The 26,951-nt window shown below is 52.0% G+C and overlaps 1 protein-coding gene across 2 annotated transcripts in view; it reads right to left on the reverse strand.

Annotated features, from left to right (window-relative positions):
• The window catches only part of SSBP3 (single stranded DNA binding protein 3), a 172,533-nt gene that overhangs the window by 6,175 nt on the left and 139,407 nt on the right, over window positions 1–26,951 (reverse strand). Inside the window, exons 6-14 of one of the 2 annotated variants that reach the window (XM_003793113.3) lie at window positions 19,738–19,818; window positions 18,825–18,884; window positions 14,776–14,842; window positions 14,600–14,676; window positions 8,760–8,824; window positions 8,015–8,063; window positions 7,420–7,455; window positions 6,844–6,898; window positions 5,446–5,516 (exon numbers count right to left, since the gene is read on the reverse strand). In XM_003793113.3, coding sequence (XP_003793161.1) covers window positions 5,446–5,516; window positions 6,844–6,898; window positions 7,420–7,455; window positions 8,015–8,063; window positions 8,760–8,824; window positions 14,600–14,676; window positions 14,776–14,842; window positions 18,825–18,884; window positions 19,738–19,818 — 561 coding nt within the window. The remainder of the gene's footprint in view (window positions 1–5,445; window positions 5,517–6,843; window positions 6,899–7,419; window positions 7,456–8,014; window positions 8,064–8,759; window positions 8,825–14,599; window positions 14,677–14,775; window positions 14,843–18,824; window positions 18,885–19,737; window positions 19,819–26,951) is intronic. The other variant, XM_003793112.3, reaches the window with a different exon arrangement.

Below are 26,951 nucleotides of genomic sequence, written 5' to 3' on the forward strand. Positions count from 1 at the left end.
CCTGCCACAACACCTTTTTGCTTTTTTACAGTGTCTTTTGAAGTACAAATCTGTTTAATTTTGATGAAGTCCAACTTATTTACTTTTTTCTTCTGCTGCTTGTACTTTTGGTGGTGTGTCTGCGAAGGTGTTGCTAAACCCAGGTCATGAAGGCTTACTCCTATGTTTTATTCTAAGTGCTTTAGAGTTTCAGTGCTGCTGTTTAAGACTCTGACCTACTTTTGAGTTAGTGTTTGAGTACTGGTGCCAGAAGTAGCGCAACCACATTCGTCTGCATGAAGATGCCTGGTTGTCCCAGCACCACTGACTGATGCTGTATTTCTGTTATATAAATCCTATTATTTAAACAAAATAACAAAAGAACTAGTTAAAAGTGGCAGTTAGAAGGAAGACTACTGAAATAAATAGCATGTATGAGAAAAATGGCATTTTTTTTTTTTTGAGACCGGGATTGGCTATGTCACCCTGGCTAAAGTGCAGTGGCGTCATCATAACCTCAAACTTTTTGGTTCAAGTGATCCTCTTGACTCAGTCTCCTGAGTAGCTGCGACTACAGGTGCCTGCCACACCCGGTTAATCCATTTGACCATTTTTTGTAGAGATAGGGTCTTTCTATGTTGCCTAGGCTGGTCTCAAACTCCCAGACTAAAGGGATCTTCCTGCCTCAGCCTCCCAAAGTGTTGGGATTACAGTTATGAGCTATCATGCCTGTAATCAAAATACAGGTCAAAATATAACATATTTATTATTTATTTTAAAACACAGTCTCACTTTGTTGCCCTTGGTACAGTACTGTGGCATGATAGCTCACAGCAACCTCAAACTCTTGGGCTCAAGCAATTCTCTTGAATTGCTAGTTTTAGAGACAGGGTCTCACTCTTGCTCAGGCTGGTCTCAAACTCCTGAGCTTAGGCAATCCACCACCACCCCCAGCCTCGCAGAGCGCTAGGATTACAGGCGTGAGCCACCAGGCCTGGCCTTAAAACATAACGTTTTTTTAATGTTTCTGTCCTCTGATACAGCAGCAACTCTTTAAAAAATTCTTTATTGTGGGAAGCACCTGTAGCTCAGTGAGTAGGGTGCTAGCCCCATATACCGAGGGTGGCAGGTTCAAACCCAGCCCTGGCCAAACTGCAACAAAAAAATAGCTGGGCATTGTGGCGGGTGCCTGTAGTCCCAGCTACTTGGGAGGCTGAGGCAAGAGAATCATCTAAGCCCAGGAGTTAGAGGTTGCTGTGAGCTGTGACATCACAGCACTCTACAGAGGGCTATAAGTAAAACTGTCTTTACAAAAAAAATTTCTTTATTGCATATTTAAATTTTGTAGGCTATATTATTTATAAGTTTTTTAGTTTTCTCATAAGGATGAACATATTATTAAAAATAAATAGAACAAATGAAACAAATACTACATATGACTAATATTTAATTTAAAAAATCACATGTTTCTTTCTGCCCCATAATAAAGCAGAATATTTTTGTTCTGCTTCCTTTCCCAAAATTACTTCTCTGAACTGATTGCAGCCTTTAGGATATCCTTTCTTAAAGCAGTGGCAAGCCAGGCAAGGTGGTTCATGCCTGTAATCCTAGCACTCTGGGAGGCCGAGACAGGTGGATCGCTTAAGCTCAAGAGTTCAAGACCACCCTGAGCAAAAGTAAGACTCCATCTCTACTAAAAATAGAAAAAAAAAAAACAGTTGGACATCATGGTGAGCACCTACAGTCTCAGCTACTCCAGAGGTTGAGGCAAGAGGATTGCTTGAGCCCAGAAGTTGGAGGTTTTTGTGAGCTATGACACCACTCTATTCAGGGTGACAGAGTGAGACTCTGTCTCAAAACAAAAACCCAACAAAAACAAAAGAACTAAATATAGTTAAATATAGTCACATTCATTTGACTTGCTGCAGCAGCTCATGTCATCCTGACTCCTGGTGTTAAGTCCAACTTGATGACACCAAACTAAATATCCTCTCCACATAAACCTGTGTGCACAGAGCACTTAACAATTTTATATCGTAGTATTATCACAGGTTTTGGACTTGCAGAAATTCACTCCCATCTCTCCAAAGATGTCGATCCACTTTTGTGCCTATGGGCAGGGGCTGGTGTTGGTGGGCCGGCTGCTTGTCAATCGGGACCTCTGCATCTATCAATTTGTCAGATAGGCTATCCCCATCTAAGACATCTGTCACTTTTAAACACTCTTAAGCACGCTGGATGCCATTATACATGAAACCTCTCTTTCTCAGGAAAAATGGTTTTGAAGCACAGAGGTAATGTAAACTCCTGAGATCCAAGCTGGATTCCAAAGAAGTTACAGTTTCACCAAAGAAACTGAGAGAAGTCTTGTTTAACTCAGTGACATTTTTTGAGTTCTCAAGCTGTCTCATGTCCCAAAAATGAGTCACTGGTTTTTGCTGTGTGAGGTTTTGCTGTAACCTCCACATGACGCTGGATGGCTCAGGTGCAGCCGGCTCACCTCCCCCCAGGCTCCTCCTGGCCTCTTTAAAGATCAAACAGTTTTGGAGAAAAAAACACGGACATTTCCAGTTTATTGTCATCTCTTTTTCCATTCTCATCTCAACGCATTTCCAAATTAGAGGGGGACATCCTTCTTGTCTCACACTTTAAAAAATAGAAGTTTTTACAGCAGGCCGACATTTTTAAACATCTTTTCCATGACCAGCATCAATGAGAGTCTCGTGGGCACGTGTCTGAGGCGGCCTCCATTTCTGTGAAGTTGAATATCTCATTCAGTGGCTCCGCACGTTTGGAGGAAATTGAAAAGTGGCCCCAAACTTTCATTACTAAAGCTGATACCACAGCCAGCCCAGTCACACTTCTCTGCGGCAATGTCGGGTACAGGGCGTGCAGGACATGTAACAGGTGAGGTATTTTCCTTGTCGCTGGTAAAACGCTTATAGCCTAAGTGAAATTTGCCAAAATTAACTGTGTTCTGGCTGCCAAATATGCAGATAAAATGAGTAAAGTCTAGTTTGTATTTGGACAAGAGAACAACCATCTTTTATGTTTTCTGCAGCTTCACTGAAATCTTCCTAGAAATCAGGAAGATGATTTGAAACGCCAGTTTTCAAATGAGCACACCTAAGGACTAGCGGGAACCTGTGGTTGCCACAACTTGGGGGCATTGTATTTTATGTCATAGAAGGATTGACTGTTTGAGATCAGACAGAAATCAGCTCCACTGTTAAGGGTCAAAATTCCCTCTCTTTTGTTCACGCAAGGACTTTCAGTTGCAACCTCTGAATCAGGAAACGTGACCTTCTTGGTTCATGGTGCAATCCGGGCAACGAGATGATAATGGCGTTCATTCCAGATGGATGCCCATGTTCATACAGACTGATCTTTTTGACTGAGCACTGCTGTCTCTTTGGAGGTCAAAAACCCCTTGATTTAGAAGGCGGTGTCAGTGTCACCCCACCCATACAGCTACCAGTGAACTACTTCCGTGTCCCCTTCTCTGCCACCCTAAGCCCAATTCTGTTCTTCGTCCTGTGCAGTACATTGTCTTGGCTCTTTACTGCCCTAATCCAGTTGTGTGTGTCCTTTCAACCATCATTAAAATAACATGGTCGTTTAGCCTTTTCTGTTGCTGGCGCCTGGGTCACGCTGGTGCTTGGCACTGTCATCTGTCTCATTTTCACTTTCTGAACTCTTAGGAAACACGGTCACAATATTCACAATGCTAAACTGAAACCAGCACTGTCTCGACACGGGGCCCCAGTTGGATGCTGAGCCCGCACAGCTGCACACCCGAGCTGGCGCCCTTGCAGTGACACAGCACAGGTGATCCATCAGGGAGAGCCACAAGTCATGACTGCCAGCACCCATGGTCAGGGGACATGCGGTGGCAGTAACCACAGGACAGATAATCTATGACATTTCCATCTGACACCAAAAATAGTGTCAGCCTCTGCCTTTGGGGCCTCTGTGTGGGTTTTATGCTTTTCCACCCAACCTTCTCCATCTCTTGCCAAACCCAGAACTTTCCGTGCCTGAGATTTCTCCGGATGCAAGGCTTTTAGAGCTAAACCTGGATGTCAGGTCACTCTGGTGAGGAGGTGGCTATGAGGGTTGGGTGGCGGGAGGCGCTGGCTGCTGGCACTTCTCGTCACAGGACCCTGGTTCAGGAGGCAGACTTGAGACCCTCACCTCAGTGGGCTGCTGGGAAGCGAAGTGTGCACAAAACAGCACAGGGCAGTCTACGCTCTGGGTTAACACGTGGGGCAATTCGAGTATCACCTTAGGAACTGAGACAATAAACAAAAGGTCCAACCCCTTCAACCAGACCACAGACAACTTTGGGGCCCCAACCCCACTTTCTGCAGTCCACAGATTTCCTTTCAGACCCTGAGTTCCAGAACAGGCGAGGCCAGACAGCGTCACCTTCCTGCCTACAAGAGGAGGGGGGGTGAACAGGAATGGAAGGGCTGTCTATGGAAGTGGCCCCATGCTCAGGGAGCCCCCAGCTGGACTCAGGGCTACATCTGCACAACCCAGTCCCGTCCAATGGAGCTGGGGCAGGGAGTGGGGCCAAGCTGGGATCAGAAAAGGTGGCATCTGAATTGTAACACATCCAAGGTCTGGGACTCCGAGAGGCAACAGAAAGGGAGGCAGCAGCTCCAGATGAGAGCATGGGCCAAGGAGGGACAAAGAAATTGCCAGGCAGGCTCGGCACCTGTGGCCCAAGTGACTAAGACAATAGCTACATACACCTGAACTGGTGGGTTCGAATCCAGCCTGGGCCCACCAAACGATGACAGCTGCAACCAAAAAATAGCCGGGTGTTGTGGTGGGCACCTGTGGTCCCAGATACTTGGGAGGCAGAGGCGGGAGCATCATTTAGCCCAGGAGTTGGGAGGTTGCTGTGAGCTGTGATGCCACAGCACTCTATCCAAGGGGACAGCTTGAGGCCCTGTCTCACAAAAAAACAAAAAAAAGAAAGAAACTGCCAGGCAGAGGAGTCTCAGACTCACAACAGCAGCACAAGGCAGGCAGGTCCCCAAATGAGCCACTTGTTATAGTCTCCACCCTCAGCTTCAGTGCCAAGGAAACAGGCCCAGGAGGATGAGGACACACACAGGGCAGTGAAGTTGGCTGAGTGGGGGGACCAGCCCAGTGCCCCCACCTGCAACCTGGTGCCTTCCCGCCAGCACCCCACATGGTGGTAGGTCCCCAAAGCGTCTGGCATCCTTGCTCTGACTGGAGGGGTAGGGATTGCCCAACCCCTTGTCACTCACCCCCTGCCAGTGATGAAATGGGATCCGAGTTGCCCAAGAGTTAATCACTTTTCTGACGGTTTATTTTATTCATCTTTGGTAACAAATGGCTGAAATCAATTAAACTTGCTTTCCCCTCAGCTGATGAAGTTAATTATGATTTGTTATGGTGTCTGATATGTAAATTATTAGAAAGCAGACTTACGTTGGACCGGCTGCCTCCAGGCGGCACCGGATTAATCATTGTGTAGATGTTGTCACTGGAATTTGTTGAATCTGTAGAACAGTGGAAACCCGCAAGTCGGGGTGATTAATTCATTTCTTAATTAAAACAAACTCGTGGCACTTGAACTCATTCTTTTGTATTTTATCACCTAAAATTTCCTCTAAGTACCACCATTTTCTGGCTAATTTGTATTTAATGAAGATTCACAAAGTTTTTAATCACAGAAAATTCAACTGTGGAAACCACTCAACCCCAGCAGCATGGACACGGCATGGGGGGATTACAGGTTGGAATTCCTGTCTCCCCACCCCAAACCAAATCTGGTCCCCAGACGCTGCCTGGGGCACCATGCAGCAAGACCACCACCTGCTCTCCCTACCACCACTCCAGCCCGTGGTTTTAATCAAATCAGGGCACGTGAAATGCTGCAAATTATCCAGAGGCCACCCCGCCAAGCTGACGGGGCAGGAGGGTGAGGAGGGGACGGGGCTGGAGAAGCATTAACATATGGAGAGGGTCCTTGTGGCCCAGTCTGAATGTAGGTCATGCAGCTCATCAAAATGCAGCAGCCGACAGGGACAGGGAGCTAGAGCGGGAGCCGAATGAATATCCGGGCGCCGCCAGCTCCACCCCTGCAACCGAGCAGCGTCCCCAGGAAGGGGAACCGAGGAGGGGTTGGAGGAGGCTCCCTTCCATCTCCCCAATTAGCTAGAGAGTCTCCTTAGGAAATCAGTGAAAACATTTATATCAGGACCAGGCACCTTAATTCTTGGGCAGAAATCCAACTCCTCTCACTTTTTATTTTTGGGGTAGGTAAGGATCATATGTTGAATTCCTTCTAGCTGGCGGGTATGCTATTCTTAGCTGGGAAGAAACACTGTGATGCTGTCTGTGTGTGCGCGCGCGCATGTGTGCATATGCCCACGTTTGTGCACACATGCCCTCTTTCGATGAAAGAAAAAGGAGAAGGGATCTTCTAAATAGAGGACCAGAAGCCAAGAGCTTTGCAAACTCAAGGGTATCATGCCTTAGAATCCTGGTCCCGGGATACCACAATCCAAAGCCCCTTTGAAAGTCATCTAGGTAAATGCCTACCCCAGACAGAGTTCTCCCTAAGGAGAGGGAGCAAATGTTCCCTGGACTGCCTTGCTCAGGCCAAGCCTTTATGGAGCAGTGTTTTAAGAACCAAAGAGAAGCAGCCGGAGGTCATACGGTGGGTTGGTAGCCCAAGGCCTCCTTGCTCCCGGATCCCTGGATGCCGTGTGCAGGGGAGGATGTGCTGCTCCGGGAGCAGCGCTGGGGAGCTTCAGCTCTGCACTTCAGCTCTGGACATCCCACCTCTGCAATAGGACCTCCCCATCCCCCAAGTGCTCTTACCTGCAGGACTGGGCATGATGGGTGTTCCTGGGGGGCCGCCACCACCAGGGGGTCCCTGGAGATGAGATAGAAACTAACATCAGACGCCCCTGGTGATGACACACCTGGGGGGGGGGGCACCACACACCTTCCCCAGGCAGCAGCAAGTGCCCACCAGGCCCAGCCTGTCCTTGTCTCCTGCTAAACCTCCAGTGCTCACTCAGAGCCAAGGCCTTTCAAGCTTGAAGGAACTAAGGTTGTATCCCCCTATTTTCTGTTTTCAAGCCCGGAGGCACCTGTGTGTGCACATGTGTCTCACCCACATGCCACCTGGAGAAAACCAGGGGCTACGGTGAAAGCCAACCACCAGTCCACTGATCAGCAGCCCCAGGAGGAGACCCACTGCCAGCTCTAGTTTGGAAATTTCTGGACCACCCCAGGCCTGGACAGGTGCCTGAATATTGACAGCAAGTTCCAGTAGTTTCGAATCTCTGCCTAGATGTCTTTTGGGAAGAAAAACTACACGAATCCTGAGATGTTCTCCCGCACGCTCAGTCACACATGGTTAGGCACGCAGTGCCCTGAACCCACACTTACCACATAGGTCCCAGGGGATGAGGAGGAGTATGGAATCTGGAAATGAACGTGGGGTGCCATGTTTCAGAGTCACTGCCTCTGACAGGCAGTGCCCCTTAGCTTCTAAACCCACTTGGGGACACGACTCCACTCTTCATAGGAAAGGCCTCAGGACCGACCAGGGAGCTAGCTACCTGGTCAGTTTCCCCAGGTGGGCCAGAGATGGGCAGTTCTCTCTGCCACACTGAACTGGCACATAGTCACTGGGTCACAGGAGGCCCTCCAGGTTAGGAGGGCAGAAAAGAGAGTCTCACCCCGTCCCTCTGGTCTACTCCAGACTGCGCTGGACCCCTGCCCACATCTTGTTTTGGAGGCTGAGAGGCAGTGGAGCCTCTGCTCTGAACGGGGCTCCCCGAGCCCAGCTTAGACCTTAGAGCATCTATAGAGCAGTGGGTGAGGTGGGGTAGTGCCTTTCTCCCAGGCCTCCATCTACATGTGGCCCTCTCCTTGGAAGCACCAGAGGTGTTCTATACATCCCCTCTCCCAGCAGCACCTCTGAGCCCCACGCAGATCCCCTCCCCCGACAAACAGCACCGCACCCGGCCTGGGTACTCACTGAGTTAGCACTGTTAGGATTGGGCCAGGGTCTGCCAGCTCCCGGGCCCCTGAGAGAGGGAGAGAGAGATGGAGACAATGAAGAAGGCGCCAGCAGCTCCAAAGGTGGAGGTGGCAGGGGCAGGAGAGGGCGGACATCAGTAACAGGAAGTCCTTCGTTCGAACTGTCGTGGGCCTCAGAGGCTGTCTGGCTCCAGGTAGTAATGGGCAGTTCCATGCGTGTAAATCTATGAACTCCTTCAAGTTACATACAAACTTCATAAAATAGTTAAATTTATACATAAAATTTCCTATGCATGTGCATTTTCCTAGGAAGGGAGTCCACAGATTCTCACAGAGGAATTAAAAATCAGTGAAGCACCGTACAGCAGTGGCTAACTGTACAGGGGTTCAAATGCTGACTCCACCACTGACAGCTGTGTGAGCCCTGGCAAGTCACTCCACCTCTCTGTGCCTCAGTGACCTCATCTGAAATGGGCAATAATGATGATTGCTTCACAGGGTTCTCACAAAGATTAGGAGGGGTAATGCACACAGCACACCCAGGACTGGGCCTGGCACACACGAGCACCATCTGAGGCTGAGGTCTCATCACCAGGATCACCAACATCCTCATTCTACCAATGAGGAGACTGAGGTCCAGAGAGGTACCAGCAACGACTCTCATTGTGAGTCTTCTGGGGTGCTGGCATGGGGTGGGGAAAGCCACGGGCCCTGAGCCACTGGCCCGGTCGTTTTCGCCTTACATGTTAATCCCGGGCATGGCGGGGCCGAGGGAGTTGGGTGGTGGTCTCATGCCGCTGCCGTAATTCTGCAACGATAACCAAGGGTCAGTCTATGAGAAGGAGAAAGGAACCGGAGAGAGAAGGAGGGAGGGGAAACAGACAGAATATAAGCGAGAGGGTTAGTCTGTGAAAAAGATCTGAGAAAAAAAATAATACATTCTTTCAAAAGAGGTGGGGGAGGGTGGGAACCAAGTGGCAGGGACCACAATGAGAAGCCAGCACAGAGGGACAGTCACAGCACTCAATGCACTGCAGGGGCTTCAGGGTAATGCTGAAGGCGGCACGCAAGCCGCTCACATGTCTGGGCCCCCATCACACTTCTAGTTCTCCAGCAGGCAAGAAGGGGTGGACTCAGTCCCACACCCCCTCAGTGGGGACGGGACACTGTGGGGGATGGGAGGCAAGGTGCTGAGCATGGGAGGGAGAAAACCCTCCCGAGAAGCCTGTCTCGGGGCAGTCCCAGGTTGTCCTTCCACCTGTGTGTGAGCGTGGGGCCCCCCACAACAGGCACAGTGTAGGAAGCAGGGGAAACTCCACTTCTGCACGCACGGATTTCCATTCTACTTGAGAGAAGCGTCTACACAGAACTCAGAAAGTCCTGCGAGTCCAGACATAGCTCAGTACAACCCAATAGGCAGAGGCTCCTAAGTGTCCTACCCAACTCATCTGGTCACAACCAAGCCAGCGCTGTCCCCTAAGTCCTCTCCTCAAGTGCTATTTTCTTTGCAGAAATAAGTGCCATGCTTCCTGCTCCCCTTGGCGAGCTCCTGTGTGCCCTGCAGTACCCAGCACTAACAGTGGTTCCTCCCTGACCCTTCCCTGGGGCTGGTGGCTCCACACAGTCTTTCGCCCTTGATGCCTTGAATCAGTCTCCCTCCCAAGGCCAGCAGCTCGCAGGGTTGTGAGCTGGCCGTCTCTCCTAGTGGACTGAGTACGTTTTGAAGGTAGGGAATGTATTAATGGCCACAGGCCCTCCTCACTCTGTGCCTCCTGTGAGACCAGGCGCTCACTAAACCGAGACAAGTAACCAGCGAAGGAGTAAAAAAGCAATGTGCAGAGACGAAGTGAGTCTGTGCAGCTTACGCTCTGCCCTTGTAGGAGAATCTACAGAAGTAGGTTACTGGAACTCCGATGGCAGAGAACAGCCAGCTCTAGCTGCCACTTACTGAGCACATATCTAGTCTCTGGTGAGATCCTCTTTTTTTATTTTTTATTTTTCCTGAGAGATAGGGTCTTGCTCTGTTGCCCAGGATGGAGGATGCAATGACCCAATCATAGCTCACTGTAGCCTCACGCTCCTGGGCTCCAGTCCTCCTGCCTCAGCCTCCTGAGCAGCTGGGACTATAGGCATACACCACCCATACCCAGCTATGTTTTTTATCTTATGTAGAAGATGGTTTCAAACTCCCAGGCTCAAGTAATCCTCCTTCCTTGGCTTCTCAAAAGCACTGGGAGCACAGATCTAGTTTGATCCTTACCATGTTTCCACAAGGCTGTTATTATTCCCATTTTACAGACTAGAAAACTGAAGATTTGATCTTTACAGCAACTCCATGAGGCTGGATGCTGTTCCCATTTTGCAGAAAGGAAGACTGAGGTCTGAGAGAGAAAGATTTGCCTAAAGTCATAGTCAGTGAATGACCCAGCTGGGTTTAAACTTGGATTTCCAGGACCCCAAAGTCTGCGTTCTTGTACATCCAGTGAGAGGCAGATGGGAAAGGGGCCTGAACAGGAGGAGTGAAGTCAGAGCTGACAAACTCGGAGCCAATATCAGGCTGGTAGCAAGTTCTTCACACAGGGACCATCTCCCAGATCTCATCCACCTGGGCCACCCGTTCTGCCTGGTCAGCTATAGAGGGGCTGGGAGTGTAGGATGCCCAGACAGGATGGAGAGATGATGGCGGCAGCAGCAACACCAGGCTGGCTGGCAAACAGCAGGGCATGCAGTCACAGAGGGCAGGGAGGGTGGCTAGCAGTGGAAGCCCACAGTGGCCAGTCCTCAAACCTCTTCTCACCACCCTGTGCCTGCTTGTGGAAAGCCCTAAGGGCCAGGAAGACATGTGCACTGGCCCGTGAGCAAACAGCGGCAGTCTTGGGGGAGTGTGCCAGGGCCAGGCCCATTTCATAGATAGATGCCCACAGGATGGGGAGCAGAACCCAAGATGTGAGGTCACAACACAGGAGGGCTGGCCTTGGCCTGGACACTGCTGGTGACTTTGGACATACTACACAAATAACAGTAATGCTTACTCTGGCGGGTCATGCATGCTACATCACCACCATACATGTATCTCAATAATCCCATAACGCTCCCCACTTTAGACTTTAGAAAGTTGAGGTGCAGGATAGAGTGAAGGCCCCACTGCCAGTCTGCACATGGTCAGGCGGGACTGGAACCCTGTAGCCTGGCCCTCTGCAATGCTGCCTTGCCTGTAAGATTGGGACAAAGAGCTCCATACTTCCAACCTGACAGGGCCCCATGCTCGACAGCTCGGAAGGGCTCTGTGAGCTCCAGGGGGTGTGTGCAGACCTGGCCGTTGGCAGCAGAGCCCATACCACAGCTGTGTGCTGCACCATCACAGACCCCTACCCTTCTACAAACCCTCAGCCGCACTCCCCCTTCCCCAGAACAGGGAGCACCCCACCTCCCCAGGCAGCCTACGTGCCACTGTGTTCAGTCTGCCCATCAGAAAGGTCTACCAGGGTGGCGCCTGTGGCTCAAAGGAGTAGGGCACCAGCCCCATATGCTGGAGGTGGCAGGTTCAAACCCAGCCCCAGCCAAAAAACTGCAAAAAAAAAAAAAGAAAGAAAGGTCTTCCAGACAGACTGCGTCCCAGAAAGGCCTGTGTGCCAAGCCCATGGAGTGAGGTGAGAGGAGGAGACAGGCAGCACAGGCTTCCAAAATGCGTCTGGATGCGCAGCCCAACTGCAAGGCTCTGGGTGCACCTATCCAGCCTTTGGGAGCTTCCCAAAGAGCCAGCTGGGCAGGTTCCCTGGAGGGAGCTTCCCCACCAGGTCCCTCTCCTACAGAGAGGGGCACCGACCCTGGAGAGCCACTCATACCTTGTCATTTCACAGATGACAACTTGGAGACTCAGACAGCCAGAGATTTGTCCAAAGGTCTGTCTTCCCCCGCTTGGTACCAATGTGTACATATCACAGCTACTGTTTCTCACCCCACCCTCTGATGAGTCCCTGAGGATGTCACCTGGTATCCATTGTGCAGATGAGGGACTGGAGACCCAGTCTGGCTGAGATGCAAGCAGAGCCAAGTTTTCCAGCTCTAAGTTCTCAGCTTGCCCCTCTCCTGTCCCTTGGCAGGGATCAGGGCAGAACCCTCAGAGGACAGAGAGAAAGGGCCTACGGAATGTGGAATCTGCCCTCTCTCCATCCCCAGCCCTAGAGTCCATAACTTCTAGGCTATGCTGTGCCCAAGACAAACCTTGACGCTCACTCCCTGGCTGGCCCTAGAGTCTAGACCAGTGGTTCTCAACCTTCCTAATGCCGTGAACCTTTAAGACAGTCCAAAGGGGTCATAATCCAGAGGTTGAGAACTATTGGTCTAGACCCTGCAAATCCAGCCCACACTCCAGCCCTGTTCTGGCCGCAGCACTGCACCAACACCAGGCCTTCCTGTGCTCAGGGATGGGCTGGTGTGGATGCCTGGGGGTGCTTTGAGGGAGAGCACTTTAGGGTCTCCATACTGATAAAACAAAGTAAGATAAAGAGCAGGAGAGACGTTCTCAGAGCTCATGATGTTGGCGAGGGTAGGTCAGCTGACCTTAGTTACCCATGGGCTACCACCTCCTTCTCGGGCCTAAGTGACCTCCATCCCTTGTACTCCAGGAAAGCCTGGCTGCACCCAAGAGACCTTTTCCCTTAAGACCTCAAACTCTGGGAATGTCACCTCTTTTGAGAGTGCCCAAGAGTATGCTGGCTACTGGTCAGGAACACCACTATGATGAGATACACACTAAGCCAGGAGGAAGCCCTCAACTTCCAGAACATTCTGCTTTCAATCTGGTAACATTTGTTTTCAGCTTCTAGAACCACAACGCTACTACAGGCTTAACAAACTATTAATAATTTAGCCAGAAAAAAAGAAGAAACTCAAAGCAATTATTGCATACAAAATCCAAGCAACTAGAGATGTGAACACCGGTTTTAAGTCCCCAAAACTGGAAGCCACAGCCGTGCGCTGTGCCCAGCGCCACACCAAGAACGTGGCCCTCTCTCTGCCTGCAGTGTTCTGATGAGGCAGGTGCCTCTCACACTCCCACTTTACAGACGCAGCTACGAAGCCCTGAGAATCAGTGGGTGGGTGGTGGAATTAAATTAGATTCCCTGTCCCTTAGATTCCACCCTTCTGAATCTCACCCAGACCTCCCACCACGACCTCCTGAAGAGCCAAGGCCACTACCAACCAGTGACATGGGACTGCGATGGGGCTCAGACAGGGGGGCCCAGCCTACCCCGCAGCCCCTTCACACCCCCAGGCAGAGACCACGGGCAGGAAGGGGCCGCTCTGGCAGCTTTCAAGGAGAAGGTGAAAACACCAACTTGGGATTTGAGGAAGCAGCAAAACGGAACACAAAACCTGCGGCGGCTACAGGCTGGTTTCCTTTCAGGATTACGGGCCAGCAGAAGACAGGACCTCCCTACAGTCTTTCAACACCACAGCTGTCCCAGGCTCCTCAGAGAAGAAAGCAGGGTTTGCTGTAAACACAATTCCAGGACGGAGCAGGACTGGGAGTCTGAGGGGCACGCTCCCCTCCCCACAAAGGGGAGCGTGTGAGAGTGTGAGTGAGCGTGGCTACTGCACCCCCAGGGACCTGGAAACCTGCTCAGAGGGCCTGCTAGAGGACCCCAAACACAAGCAAAGAAGGGAGACACTAGCAAGGCAGATTCCAGGGGAGGGACTCTCTGCTCTCACTGGGTGAAACCTCCTCCTCCTCATTATTCAGACTTCTAGTTTCTTTTAGGTCCAGAGAACTCCCAAGGCGCAAACTCTCTGCACGGCCACAGGAAACAGAGCCACATGCAAATAAATGCTGACAGAAGGTTCCAGAGCAGAGTAGCCCATCAGACCTTTGCCTGGACAGTCCTTCCCTCTGGGGTGTGGAACTGAGTCACGAGGAGGGACTGCTTTGTTGTAGTTATAAGAAGTAAAAAAGACACTTGATAATCTCTTCTAGAAGTTTCTACATGGCCCTTTTTGGCAATGGAGCCCTCTGGTCAGCAGATGAGGCTCACTGAATCTGTGGGCTGGGGGTTGCTGGGAGCCTGGGGGCCCTGAGAACCACGGATACACGCTCCTCACTCATTTGGCAGGTGGGGAAACTGAGGCCCACAGAGGTCAAAGTGATTTTTCCAAGGAGTCCCAGGTAGAGATTGCCTCTTGGTCACAAACTCGAGTCCTTGAGCTCCTCAAGTCTACCCCACCCAGGGTGGGAGGCAGTTTTGGGGTTCCTGGAGCCCCACACCATGTCTAAGAGCCCTCAAACCTCGTGCTAAGACAGCCACTTGGGGAGAACCTATCGACTAGGAGGCCCCCAACAAGACCGTCTTCTTGCTCCCAGGGGCCCCTCAACTCTGCCTGGTGCCTGCTGAGGGGAGGCTCCTGGCTATGTGTGAGGCCAGCCCGCCATGGGAGGAGAAGGGAGTTGGGGATGTGGACATGCTCTTCCTCTCACCCCTGTGCGCTGAGAGACGGGGAAGACAGACTGTGGGAAGAGGAGAGAAGGCGGGGGCACACAGATAGATGGCCGGGGAGAGGGACAGACAGACAGGTGGACGGTTACCTGTGGGCCAGGACCCATGGGCCCCATGCCTCGGGGAGGGTTCATTCTCTGCATAGATCCTCCCATGTTGGGGTGGCCTGTGTGAAAGAGGAGATGAGCTGTGGGGTGGAAGGAGTAGAGGGGGGAGGGGCCCTGCCGACACCCAGGCCACCCCGGCCCCGCCCCACCCGCCCTACCTTGTTGTCGTGTAGGATCCATGGAATTGGGCAGCAATGGCTGTGTCCCAGGAACTCCTCCTGGAGGCTGAAAGAGACACGAGACAGCTGAGCAGCTGCTCCCGGGGGGTGGAGGCTGGAGGTCGAGGCATGCTCCTGTCTCACTTAGTCCCCTCCTGCCTCCTCAGGGCTATTCCTGCTGCCTGCCACCTGAGGAAGGTCACCCTGGGTGCCGCAGTCAGCTCGGGCCGAAACGGCAGCACAGGGCTGGGCGCTTTGTCTGTGGGAGAGGAGCCACCGCCCCACCCTGCCGTCTTGGTGGGTCTGTGCACCTTTCAGAGACCTGACAAGAGGCAGGAACATTCTCTGGGCTCGGTTCTGGCTACACCACTCCTCTCGGAGGCAGCAGGGCCCCCGCCCTCCAACCCGCCCAAGCCCCAGCTAATGCAGTTTAAGCCAAACCTCATCTTTCCTTTTTCCTCACAGACATAACTTGTTTTATTTCCACTCTAAATTATGGGGATTAAGAGACCCACTAACTAAAATCCTATCAACATGGGAAAGCTTTTAAAGGGGAGCAGGGGGGAGGAAGCCACTGAGATCTGGAAGGGGAAACTGAGGCCACAGGCCCCCACTCCCCTATCAGCCAGAGGAGCACCGAGGGTGCTTCCTGCCACCTTCCAGACCAGCAGAGCAGGGGATGCTGGCTGAGCGCCCGCCTAGAGCCTAGCACGAGTGGCAGATACTGGTGTAATTGCTACTAAGAAGGTGACGACAGGGTGCCAAGGGTTTCCTGGGCAAACATTCAGCACACCTACTGTGAAAACCCATTAAAAGTGATTTATTTGGGACTGAAGTTATCTCATCTTTGACTTGAAGACAGTAGTGGTCACCGAGGGGAGTTTGCTTGTAAGGCTCCCATCCCTAGGGCTAAACGTGAGTTCTTGCCTTTGAGGAGAAAAGCCTCTGGTGACAGCCGGTCATCTTTCCCTATCCGTAGCTGCCAGCGTTACTCGAAGGCTGGGCAGGGGTCCCATCCCCAAAGGCCCCCAGCTTGGCCATGCTGCTGTTGAGGACGGTTGAGTGGGAAGCTCATCTGCCTTGGGCCCAAAGCAACAGAGGTGGTGACAAAAGAGGGACGAACTGTCACTGTTTTGCCAGCTTCAGGGCGGCAGTGGGGGGAAGCCTGCCTGAGGGCCGTGCACACACACTCCGGCCTGGGAGTGTCTGACTTTCACCAAGCGGCATCTGGCACCTGCTCCTTCCATCTGCCTGGGGTGCTTAGCATCTGACTTTCCAATCCCTGGGCTTTAGCTGTTCTGACCTCTCGCTTTCTCCCAGCCCTGCTTCTGGGCTCTGAATTCCTGAGCTCTGAATCACTCGGCTGGTTTGTGTCTGCCCACTGGAGGCTTGGGGTTGTTCATGGAGCCTGGTTACAGGACTCTGAGCAGATCTAGGAAGGCCTGCCTCTGAAGCTCCCTGAATCGGGGGACCCCAGAATGTTGAGATGGCTGGGCACCCTCAGGGTCATAAGTTACCCAGAGAAGGACCACGCCCATCCAACCCTGATGGTGCAGCCTTAGGGGCTGGGCAATTGCTCCCTCTCCAGGTGGCCCCACGTTGACCAAAACTCCTCCTTGGTTTCTCCCACCCCAGCTGTGAGTCAGAATACCGGGAGCAAAGCTGGGCTGTCCCAAGGCTCAGAAAGGGCCGAGGAGTCACTTATCTCACTGGAGTGACTCTGAGAGAGGGACAGGACAGTCTGGGCCACCTCTGTAAGGGAAGGAGGGTGTGCAATGACCAAGGAAAGGGTCTTGAACTGGGAAGGCTGAAGCTCTTCAACACAAGGAAGAAGAAAAACGAGGGCTTGCAGATGGGGCTGTAAACACACTGTGCACACCCTCGGGGCCTGCAGGGGAGAGGGTCAGCTCTTCTCTTGCAACACCACGGGGCAAGACAAAGGAAGCATCTGTCCAGGAAACAGATCCCAGCTGCACCTGCATCTACTCACCTGCCTGGCAGCTTGGCCAAGCGGGAGCTCTGCTGATGTGTCTGCGGGTGGGCGCTCTCTGACAAACTCCCAGCCCCTCCTCCCCCAAACCTAGCTGATCTCTACCACCCACTGGGCCGCCACGGCTTGGAAAAAAAGTAACATTCCTTACATAGCCCCAACCTCTAGCTAGGGAGGTAGGTGGGAGGCTGGACTATCGAGGGTTCAGGACAACATCCATGACCCTTAACTTCTTGTTTCCCCGAGCACCCTTCCCAGCCCTCCTACCCAGGAGCCCAGTCTCCTGTCTCTGTCCACCCACCCATCACAGGAGAGAGAGCCCAGCTAACTCAGAGCACACGGGTGCCCCAACTGTGCTGCTCTCCTAGAAACCAGCAGGGGCAATACCTGAGAAAGGGGCACATCCCTCTTAGGAGGATAAAAATGTTGGGGGTTCACAGGAAACTGGATGTAGACTTCTGAGGGAGGAGGGCAGGGAGGCTGGGACACGGGCTCGTAATACAAGGTGCAGGTGACGGACTGAATCTCCATTTGCTCCCTTATGTGCTCGAGCGTGCGTAATTGTTAAATAGAAAGAACACACTCCCTCTCCATGTCCCTTAATTGCTGGAGGAAGGGCCACAGTTATGATAAGGGAGTAGCTGCTCTCTCCCTGGTGGAAGCCATTCTGAAGCAAGGAGAGCCCAGGGGGAGCCACACTGGGGCCCACAAGGTACTGGGTTTAAAACAAGGGCCAAGGCAGCAATGAGACCCCTGTGAAGCCTCAGCGAGTGGGGTGGGCAGAGCACATCCAAGACCAACCCAGCCTTGCTTCCTCATGTGTGATATAGCCAAGGGTCCCTTCTTGCTCAAAGGCTGGGTCTCTAACTCCTCTTCTTTAAATGTTTCTCCTTCGTGTGAGAGACAATAGGAAACAACTTGGGGGCAAAAAAAAAAAAAAGTGGGCCAAAAAAGAAGATAGGCAATCTCACATTAAAACTGAAGGCACTGGTCACAAGCAAACATCTCTCCATCGTCCCTGCATTATCACTTAGGGGCTTTCTGCAGAGCCTCGAGGACAGAAAGAATCACATACACAACACCAGTCTTGGTGACTAAGCTCCCAGCTCCCAAGACAGCAAGGGCTGTCTGCACTGGCGTTGCTCTCAGATTTTTTGAAGGGCTTTTGCAAAGTCACAGAAAAAAATTCCGTTAAAAAAAATATTTTGGCAAGACAAGAAATTTCCCTGATACTTTTTTTTTTTTTGCAGTTTTTGGCCGGGGCTGGGTTTGAACCCACCTCCTCTGGTATATGGGGCCAGGGCCCTACTCTTTTGAGTCACAGGTGCCGCCCTCCCTGATACTTCTTTAAAGTTTAAGTCTGACTATCCTCAAGATGTCTTTTCATCTTCATCTCTCCTCCCACTCTGCATGGGCTAAACCAGAAAGGGAAGCATGCGGGTGATTCCTTCAGACCCCCTAGAATTGCCAACCCTTGGGGGCCAGGGGTAGGCCATGCAAGCCCAGGGTGAAACGTGCTTCCCATGAGCCCCAGTTTTCTCCTTACAGGAACAGATCCTTCCTTGTTTTGAGTTAGTCTGGGAAGCAGGCAGACATTACCTAAAAACTCACTCATGTCCTGCTCCGCCACATCCAGGCTCCTGACCTATGGTATTTCACCCCCTAACAGCTAGATTATATTTACTTGCCTTAGCAATTCCCAAAAGTTTCCAGAAAAAAATGCCTACCGTCATTTAAGTTCATTAAGAAGAAAGAACCTCATCCCAAGTGGGGCTGGAAAGAAGGGGCAGTGCTACCTTCTCCAGAATAGCAGAAACTGTACAATCCCACCCTGGCTGCATCTGCTGCTGCCTTCTCATCTCCAGAACCAGCTGCCAGGAGCGGCAGGTAAAATGCTGCACATTCAGGGGTACAGAGGGGACACAAGGCCCTCCTCAGGGAATCGCTGGCAAGGTTACCCCCCATGTTGAAAGCTCGCCAAATGTTTATTTGAATTAAAGTTCACTGAGGGCCAAGGATGGCTGAGGCAGGGGAGAGAGAACATGAAAAGGTACAGTACCTGGTTTCCCATTCTGATCGGGGGCCTGGGGCCGCCTGCGTATCGCGGTGACATAAAAGGCTGCAATTACAGGGAGTTAGTTCAATGACAGCCTGCCCTACCGCACAGTGACAAACACAAACGCTCTCCACTCCACTAGTGATCTTTTAAAGCTTTCTTTCTCCCGGTAGCCTTTTCCCTCCGGGCAAAACTTCCATTGGGCAGAGAGAACAATAGATGTACACAACAAGTGTGTCCCCCAACTCCGCCTTTGTTCGCAGAGATCTACTTTGGGTCGAGGGGCAGCGGCTGGGACTTTGCACAAGACGCAGAAGAACAGTCAGGTCAGGGCAGGGCAAAGGAGGAAACTTTCCCGCTCTTGGTGAGGGCACATGAAAGAATAAGAAATAGGACTTACACAGAACATTCTTGGGGCCTGCAGACAAAGCTGGACAAACGCGCATACACACAGCAACCACCGACAGAGGGGTGGGAAGGGGAGCGAGGGCTGAAGGGGGAACACAGTGGGGGCAGTGAGGAGACAGAGGGTTCCCTAACTCAATGCGGGGGAATGGGCAGGAAAGCTTTCTCAGCAGCAACGGTGCACAAAGAAAAGGCTAGGGGTGCAGCTTTGGTCACAAACGATGGTCAACCAAACTCAAAATCCAAACCAAAAGTGAGAGAGGAAAAAACAAAAACGCAAAGGCCGCTGACAAGGTCACAGAAAGACGTATTTTTTGTCTTTTCTTTGGGTTTCATATCCAAGCCGGGTGTGATGTCCGAGGAATGAAGACTATCTTTAGAGCAAAAGAAAATTTTTCCTTTTTAAATTTAACTTGTCAATAAATGACTCAAAGGCAATGGCTAGAGCACGTTTTGATTTTTGTTTTTCCTCTGCTGGCTCTCTGCTTCCTCCGAGCCACGGTGCGTTTACCTGACTGTGGGGTCCCATCATGCTGCTAGGATTGTGAGGTGGAGGCTGTGCGTGCGGCGAGGGCTGTGACCCCGGAGGACCCTGTGAGGCCAGACAGTAGAGGCAGGTTATAGATCACAGCACATGGAGAAGCGCAGAAGAAGCTTAAAAGAACAAAAATTAAACCAAAACGAAGGGCGGGCGGCGGGCGTGCGGGTTGGCGGGCTCTGGCTGGCAGGGAGGCAATGGGGCTGCTGCTGAGGTCGCCGGCTCAGAGGCTAAGACGGGGAGCACGAGCGAGGGAAGCCGGGAGTACATTCACAGGGGGGTGGGAAGGACAAAACTGCAATGAAGCACCTGTCACAGCACACGGGACGCGGTCCTGGGCACAGCCCACGTGTGAGCCAAGTTCCCCATGTTAAACACGCGGGTTGAGATGGGCTCAGAGACAGGCACGGAGAGCACAGGGACGCACACAAACAGGGTGCTCCATGCCTCCGAGACCCAATGCAGAGTGCATGACTGTGTCTGAGGGGGCTGGGGCGGGCCAGAAAGGGTACCCTGCCCTCAGGAGCTCACAGTGGCAGGGGACAGATTTGTGGGTATGGGTAGCTTGAGGCAGGATTAATCAGGGTTGGTGAGAGGCTCGCGGGGATGTCTAGGGGCCACACAGGAGACACGGCAGGGGGAACAGACAGGCAGGGAGAGCACCCATACCACTGGGCGCCTCTTACGGCAGGCTGCCTGGGGTCCCGCAGTTAACACGCCTTGTGAGGTGGGGTTTCTCATTCTGATTTTTTGTTTTACTGATAAGGAAACTGAGTCTCAAGGGATGAAGGGATTTGGCTGTGGCCACCTTAAGCTAGAAGAAGCCCGATGGGCCACCTACAACCCAGAGGCCCAGGGGAAAGGGCGGGAGACCCGACTGCCGGGTCCACAGCAGTCAGTGGTGAGCCCCACTCCCCATTTCAAGCTGACCCTCAAAGCTCCGCAGAAGAAATGGGCAGATGAAAACCCTTTAGGGGGTGGTGAGATCAATTTTGTAAGTTGTAACCATTTTTTTTTTAAACTGAAATAATAAAGAAAGAACAGAAAATATCAGAAGAAGTTTGTATGTTGTAAGGCAGATATTGTTCCTGAACCCCCTTTTCCATGTGTAAACAGACGTGTGTATATGTGTGTGTATGTGTTTGTGGGGCCTGGGTCACAATGCCAAAGGAATTCCCTATTGTGGGTCATAGAAAGTACCTCCAGGCTCGGCGCCTGTGGCTCAAGCGGCTAAGGCGCCAGCCACATACACCTAAGGTGGCAGGTTTGAATCCAGCCCAGGCCCGCCAAACAACAATGACGGCTGCAACCAAAAAATAGCCGGGTGTTGTGGCGGGCCCCTGTGATCCCAGCTACTTGGGAAGCTGAGGCAGGAGACTTGCTTGAGCCCAGGAGCTGGAGGTTGCTGTGAGCTGTGATGCCATAGCACTCTACCCAGGGGGGACAGCTTGAGGCTCTGTCTCAAAAAAAAAAAAGAAAAAAGAAAGTACCTCCGGCCCACCCTGGCCACTCAGAGTGGACAGTGGTGTGGGGGACCAGGAGCCAGGCTCCAGTGTGCTCTTCTCTACCCAAGACTGTGCCATTATCCTTGGAATCAGCTTTGGAGAAAAATTCAGAACATGCATGGGAAATGGCTAAGTTTAAAACAGAGAGGGAGACACCCAGGTAGGGCCTCTCTCTCAGAGCCAGGCCACCCGTGAAGCTGCAGGAGGCACCTCACAGAGCTGAGAGGTGGCGGGGGGGTGGACACCCAGGGAAGAGGTGTGCACAGAATGTCGCAGGGGGCTGTACGGAAACCTGGGGAGCCACTGACACAGGTCTGGGAGTTTCTTGGCCGAGCGAGGGGCTGCTCACTTCCGGAAAGCTCGGAGGAGCAGATGTTCCCCTACCTGCCACGCTACTAATTTCAACAAGTGTGTGTCTTTCTAGCGGCTGCCAGCAACGGCATGGTTTGTTACCATGAGCAATTTTCTTAATTAACAGACATTAATTAGCCATTTAGCAATTTTGCAAGCATTTGTTTAGCGGCTTTCCTAAACATGAATACCACTGTGATAATGGCACTGATTAGAGGGTCCCCTAATTAACAGTACAGGGAAGGAAAATTGAAATCACATAAATTAAAAAGGGAGGGGAAGTTAATGAAGGCGGGACATATTTGCACCTGCAAGTCTTTTGTACCACGAAACTTGGGTGTAATATAAACAAAACAAGATAATTTGAAGCCAACTCCCAAAAAAAGAAATATAAAAAGAACTGAGGAGGAAGGTTCAAGGGTGAGGTCCAGTTGCCAAGAGGGGGCAAAAGGCCTTCTCTCAGCTCTTCAGCTCTTGGCAAGCAGGAAGTGCTACCCCCCTCCCCCTAATCCCTGAGAAGCCAGTGCCTGCTCAGGGCCCTCGGTGTGGCTCCAGGCTCCCTCACACCTGTGTGCCCCATGGTCAGAGGAGGTCATGGTGGCCAACACATTGACAAAGTAGAAAAAATACAAGCACGGCACCCAAGAATGTCAGGTGCACACAGCAGGGCCTCAGTCAATGGTCCTACAAGAGCCAAAGCTCAGAGCAGGGTCCAGGACCTCTCCCCACAGGCCCTCAAGGTTCAGAGGGCAAGGCTGGTGTGCTGCCTCCTTGGCAGCTCCCTGTGAGACTTTTGGGAGGTCCTGAATGAGCAGAAGCCCCGACCCAGTCCCAAAAATCTCTCTGGCTCGTGGGAGAGGGCTATTGAATCTGATGGCGGAAATGGCAGCTCCAGGGTCTCCTCTAAACTGAAACTGGGTGTGGAATGATCCTGGTCCAGGCCAGCAGTCACCCAGAGGGAAAATTTCACCACAACCTTGACAGAGGTGAACAGGCTGATGCCCACCATCAAACTCTTCTTCCAGCCCCGTCAGGTGGCGGTAGCCCTGCTTATGCACCTCCTGGCACAGTCGCTGGCACTACAGGAACTTTAGGGACTGGAAAGCTTTCTTTCCAAAGAGCCATGTCCTAGCAGGTCACCCATGTCCACACAAAGCACCTCTGATCTGTGCAGTGTCCCTGAGACTGTCCAGCCCCACAGGGAGGATCCCTGCACAGCTTGGCACGTCCTCAGGAGTACAGAATTGAACCCTGTTTGGAGAAACATTTGCTTCTACACAGAAAACGACAGGTAAGTTGCCCATCTCCGTGAGGAGGCCAGGGCTCTCCTGTCCTTTATTAGGCCACAGAGAGCGAGTCTGGCCTTTCTTCCCAGCCTATATTCTCAGTGAGAGACCTATAGGTAGGTCTGGAGAAAAGTGTCTTTTCAATTCATTACTCACTCCGGCAAAAGGCTACACAGGAGGCAGCCAACAGGATCTTGTCTAGAGGCTCTGACCTCTGCTGGGCCAGGAGCCTCTCTGTTTCCCCGACAGATCCTGTGGGCAGGCAGAGTGGGGTCACGGCAGAGGTGAGAGGAGACGGGACTCTCACAGCTGAAAACACTGGTAACTACCCTGCAGGCCCTCCCTGGCTTTTACTTGCTGAAAGCTTTTGAGGAATCCAAAATAGGTACCTCTGGAAGCTGTTTGGCTAGGACAAGCTTCTGAGCCCAGCTCCATTAGGCCACGTCCCCACCATGCACGCTGGAAGATTTCTGTCCCAGGAGTTGCCGGAGTAGCCTTTCCAGGACAAGGAGAGATGGGCAGACAGCACGCCCGAGGCACAAAACTCTGGGCTGGACCAGGGTGGCTGGGGTCCTTACTAAGAGCTTAGTGAGAACCACACCCACCCAGTCATCCCCTGCTTGCTGGGCAGCTCTAACACATTCCACCATCACTTCTTCCAATGTCCTCTTATTTACAGGGGAGAAGAGAGATATCCAAGATGCCAGAGAACCAGTTTGTGGCTGAGCCACATCTCCTAACTCCAGCCCATTTATTTTAGATGAAAAAAATGTTTGGGAAGAAATGGGTTCAAATCCTGGCCCTGTGCTCTGTTCTCTTGTCACCAGAGCAGGTGCACTTACGGTGATAATAGTGGAGAGTGTGATCCTGACCTGAGGCTCAGAAAGGTAGGGCCCCTTGCCAGGACTGCACGGCCATTCATTGGTGGAGCCAAACCTCAAAGTCTGATTCTAGAGCCACAGGCATCTTGGGTAGCTCATTGCCCTATAAGCCATATGTGGCCCCTGTTGTCATATGTCAGGGTATAGAGAGTGGGGAGAAAACAGAAATGAATCCTAGAGGTTAGAGAACTTGGGAGTGCATCTAGATCTCAGGTGCTGAGTTCCTGCGTGTCTGGCCAGTGCCATGCTGGGGTCACAGTGGCACACCAGATACCTCTCGGCCCTGGAGAGCTTCTAGGCTAGCTGGAGAGAAGAATGAGGACGCCATAAGATGCAAGCTTGAGTATTCACTTACCCTGCCTTGGGCACCAAGGAAACATGATGCCTACCACCCTCTCACTTCCCAGACAGGGGAGCTGGCCAGGGAGCACAGGCCTGGTCCTTCCATGAGACAACAGGGAACTGGAGTGAGAAGTAGGGTCCCCTGGGGAGACCCCGATGTGGGGAAATCCTTACTCCGGAATCTGAGAGGAGGTGGCGAGAAACGTGCCCACTTCCTATCCAGCCTGCATGAGCCCCAGACCCTAGGAACAGACTTGGCTTCTGTCTCATCCGTCACCAAGATCTCCCCAACACCTAACTCCTGCAGTTCCTTTTTATTCTTTTTCCTGTAATTTCAGCATTGGGTAGTGTTATATCCAGCAGCTTCTGAGAGCCTCTCAGGCAGGGCCCAGGAGGCTCCACTGGGCGTGTGATCCAGGCAAACTCGGGCTATTTCACAAAAACGCCGAAGTGTGGACACTGACAGTTTAGTGAAAAAGCCTTCACCAGCACTGACACAGTGGGGAGCAGAGTGCTCCCACAGCACGGCGGATTCCTGTCCCTGTGGAAAAGCATTTCAGAATGGCAGGAGGACCCCATCCCTCTGTCACACTCCAACTAAGTCTTGGTACTTCCTCTGCAGCCATCCTCAAGACACAGGCTGGGGAGCGACCAGAAGGGCCTTGCCATCACGTAGGACTAGGGTCCCATCCCAGGTTCTCCAGCACAGGCCGAGACCAGGTCCCCGCTCACGCTATGCCTTGGTATCTGCATAATGGAAATGACTACGCTACAAATACTGTCCCCAATCTTCCTGGTTCCCCAGGCCCCCTGCTACTATGGCCACTCACTTGCCACTTAGAAGGACGGTGGGAGCTTGACTTGCTGGTCTCTCTCTTCTGCAAATGCTCCCCACCCCCAGCCCGTCAGAGGCCACACAACTCTCCTTCATGACGCTTCTCCTGCTCTAACTTAGTCAAGCGCTCTCTAAACACAGAGCTGCCCGCTCTGGACATCCTGCCTTATCATGTGGGTGCCACACAGGCCCCTCAATGGCAGTGACTATTACTGTTCACTGCCACAGGGTACATCCAAGGCAGAGCCTGAACAGAGTAGAGAGGCGTGGCCGGCAGGTAGACTGCCCACTGTGGTCAAGGGGCAAGACTGGGCCAGACATGGTAGCTCACACTTGTAGTCCTAGCACTCTGGGAGGGCAAGATGGGAGAAATGCTTGAGGTCAGGAGTTTCAAACCAGCCTGATCAAGAGTGGGACCCCATCTGTACTGAAAATAGAAAAAACTAAAAATAGAAACCAAGCCACCATACATTGTGGTGGGTGCCTGTAGTCTCAGCTACTCTGGAGGCAGAGGCAGGAGGATCACTTGAGCCCAGGAGTTGGAGGCTTCAGTAAGATATAATGACCCCACTGCACTTCAGCTGGGGCAAAAGAGTGAGACTCTAGTAAGACCCAACCATCCCCTGGGTGGGCACATCCAGAACTTTGGTTTCAAGGAACTAAGAAAAAAAGTTAGTACCAATTGGGGCAGTGCCTGTAGCTCAGTGGGTAGGGCGCCGGCCCCACATACTGAGGGTGGTGGGTTCGAACCCAGTCCTGGCCAAAATGCAACAAAAGAAAAAATAGCCGGGTGTTGTGGTAGGCACCTATAGTCCCAGCTACTCAGGAGGCTGAGGCAAGAGAATTGCCTAAGCCCAGGAGTTAGAGGTTGCTATGAGCTGTGACACCACAACACTCTACCGAGGGCATTAAAGTAAGTGTCTCTAAAAAAAAAAAAGAAAAGAAGAAAGAAAAGTGAGTACCAATAGGTTTACCAAGCTGGTCCCGGAGCTAAAAATGTGAGGGTTAGAGGGGGTAGCTCTTTAAAATTAAAAATCAGACTTCAAAAAAAATCAACCTACAGTGATTTTTTCGAAAGAGAAAAGTGGTAAGCTATGTGTTAAGTTAAATATTCCCCAAACTCAATGTTCCTTCCCCAAATACCACCCACATTCCTCAAAACTGCCTAAAATCATGGACTTGCAGAGAAACCAAGTTGAGATTTAAGGCCATGCTTTCTGGATTCAGAGATGAGTCTGGGAGAAGCCTGCACGAGCACAGGCTGTGGCCTATGTTGACAGTACCGGCCCCAAAAGCACTAGGACTGGAGTCCTGGGCCTTGTAACTCTGGGCCTCGGTGGCTCATCTATAAAGCAAGGTGGAGGTCAGGCTATACCTTCCCCACAGGTCCCCAGAAGGGCCACCCTAACAGAAGCCTGCTGGGCAAAGAGAACCTGAGGTTTCAGGGTGCTGAGATAATACACTCCAAGCATCCTCGTCCCTCCTGACTCCGGGGGATGCTGGTGTGCGAGGCTGAGGAGCTAGGCTTTCCCAACCAGTAGGGGAATGCGGGGCCCTTGTGGCACAGGCAGCCCGTGGAAACTGCCCACTGGGTGTGTCACTTTAACTGAGTGAATACAAAATTACGGTAATTACACACACGGCAAAGGCCCTCGACAGACAATTCAATTTGCTCCTTGGACACAAATCCTTGTGGGAAATGCTGTAAGCCTATTCTGGGGAGAGGGTCGGGGTGTACCCATGTACCCCAGACACCCTGGATCTATGAACGTGGCCTGCCTGGAGTGGGAAGCTGACCACCAGGCAGGGTGAGGGAGGGACACCAAGTCAACTTTACACGCGGCTCACTGGAGGAAAAGGTATTTCCTCATTTCAACCCCTGGGAATGAATTCAGCATGGCTGAGGGCTGGCTTCCCATCCTGTTTCTATGTGTTCCCTGGGGAAGAGGTGCGGGCGTGTGTGTGTGTGTGTGTGTGTGTGTGTGTG

This window comes from Otolemur garnettii, unplaced genomic scaffold (assembly GCF_000181295.1).
Source record: "Otolemur garnettii isolate 467f Iridium unplaced genomic scaffold, OtoGar3 scaffold00066, whole genome shotgun sequence".
NCBI classification, from domain to species: Eukaryota; Metazoa; Chordata; class Mammalia; order Primates; family Galagidae; genus Otolemur; species Otolemur garnettii.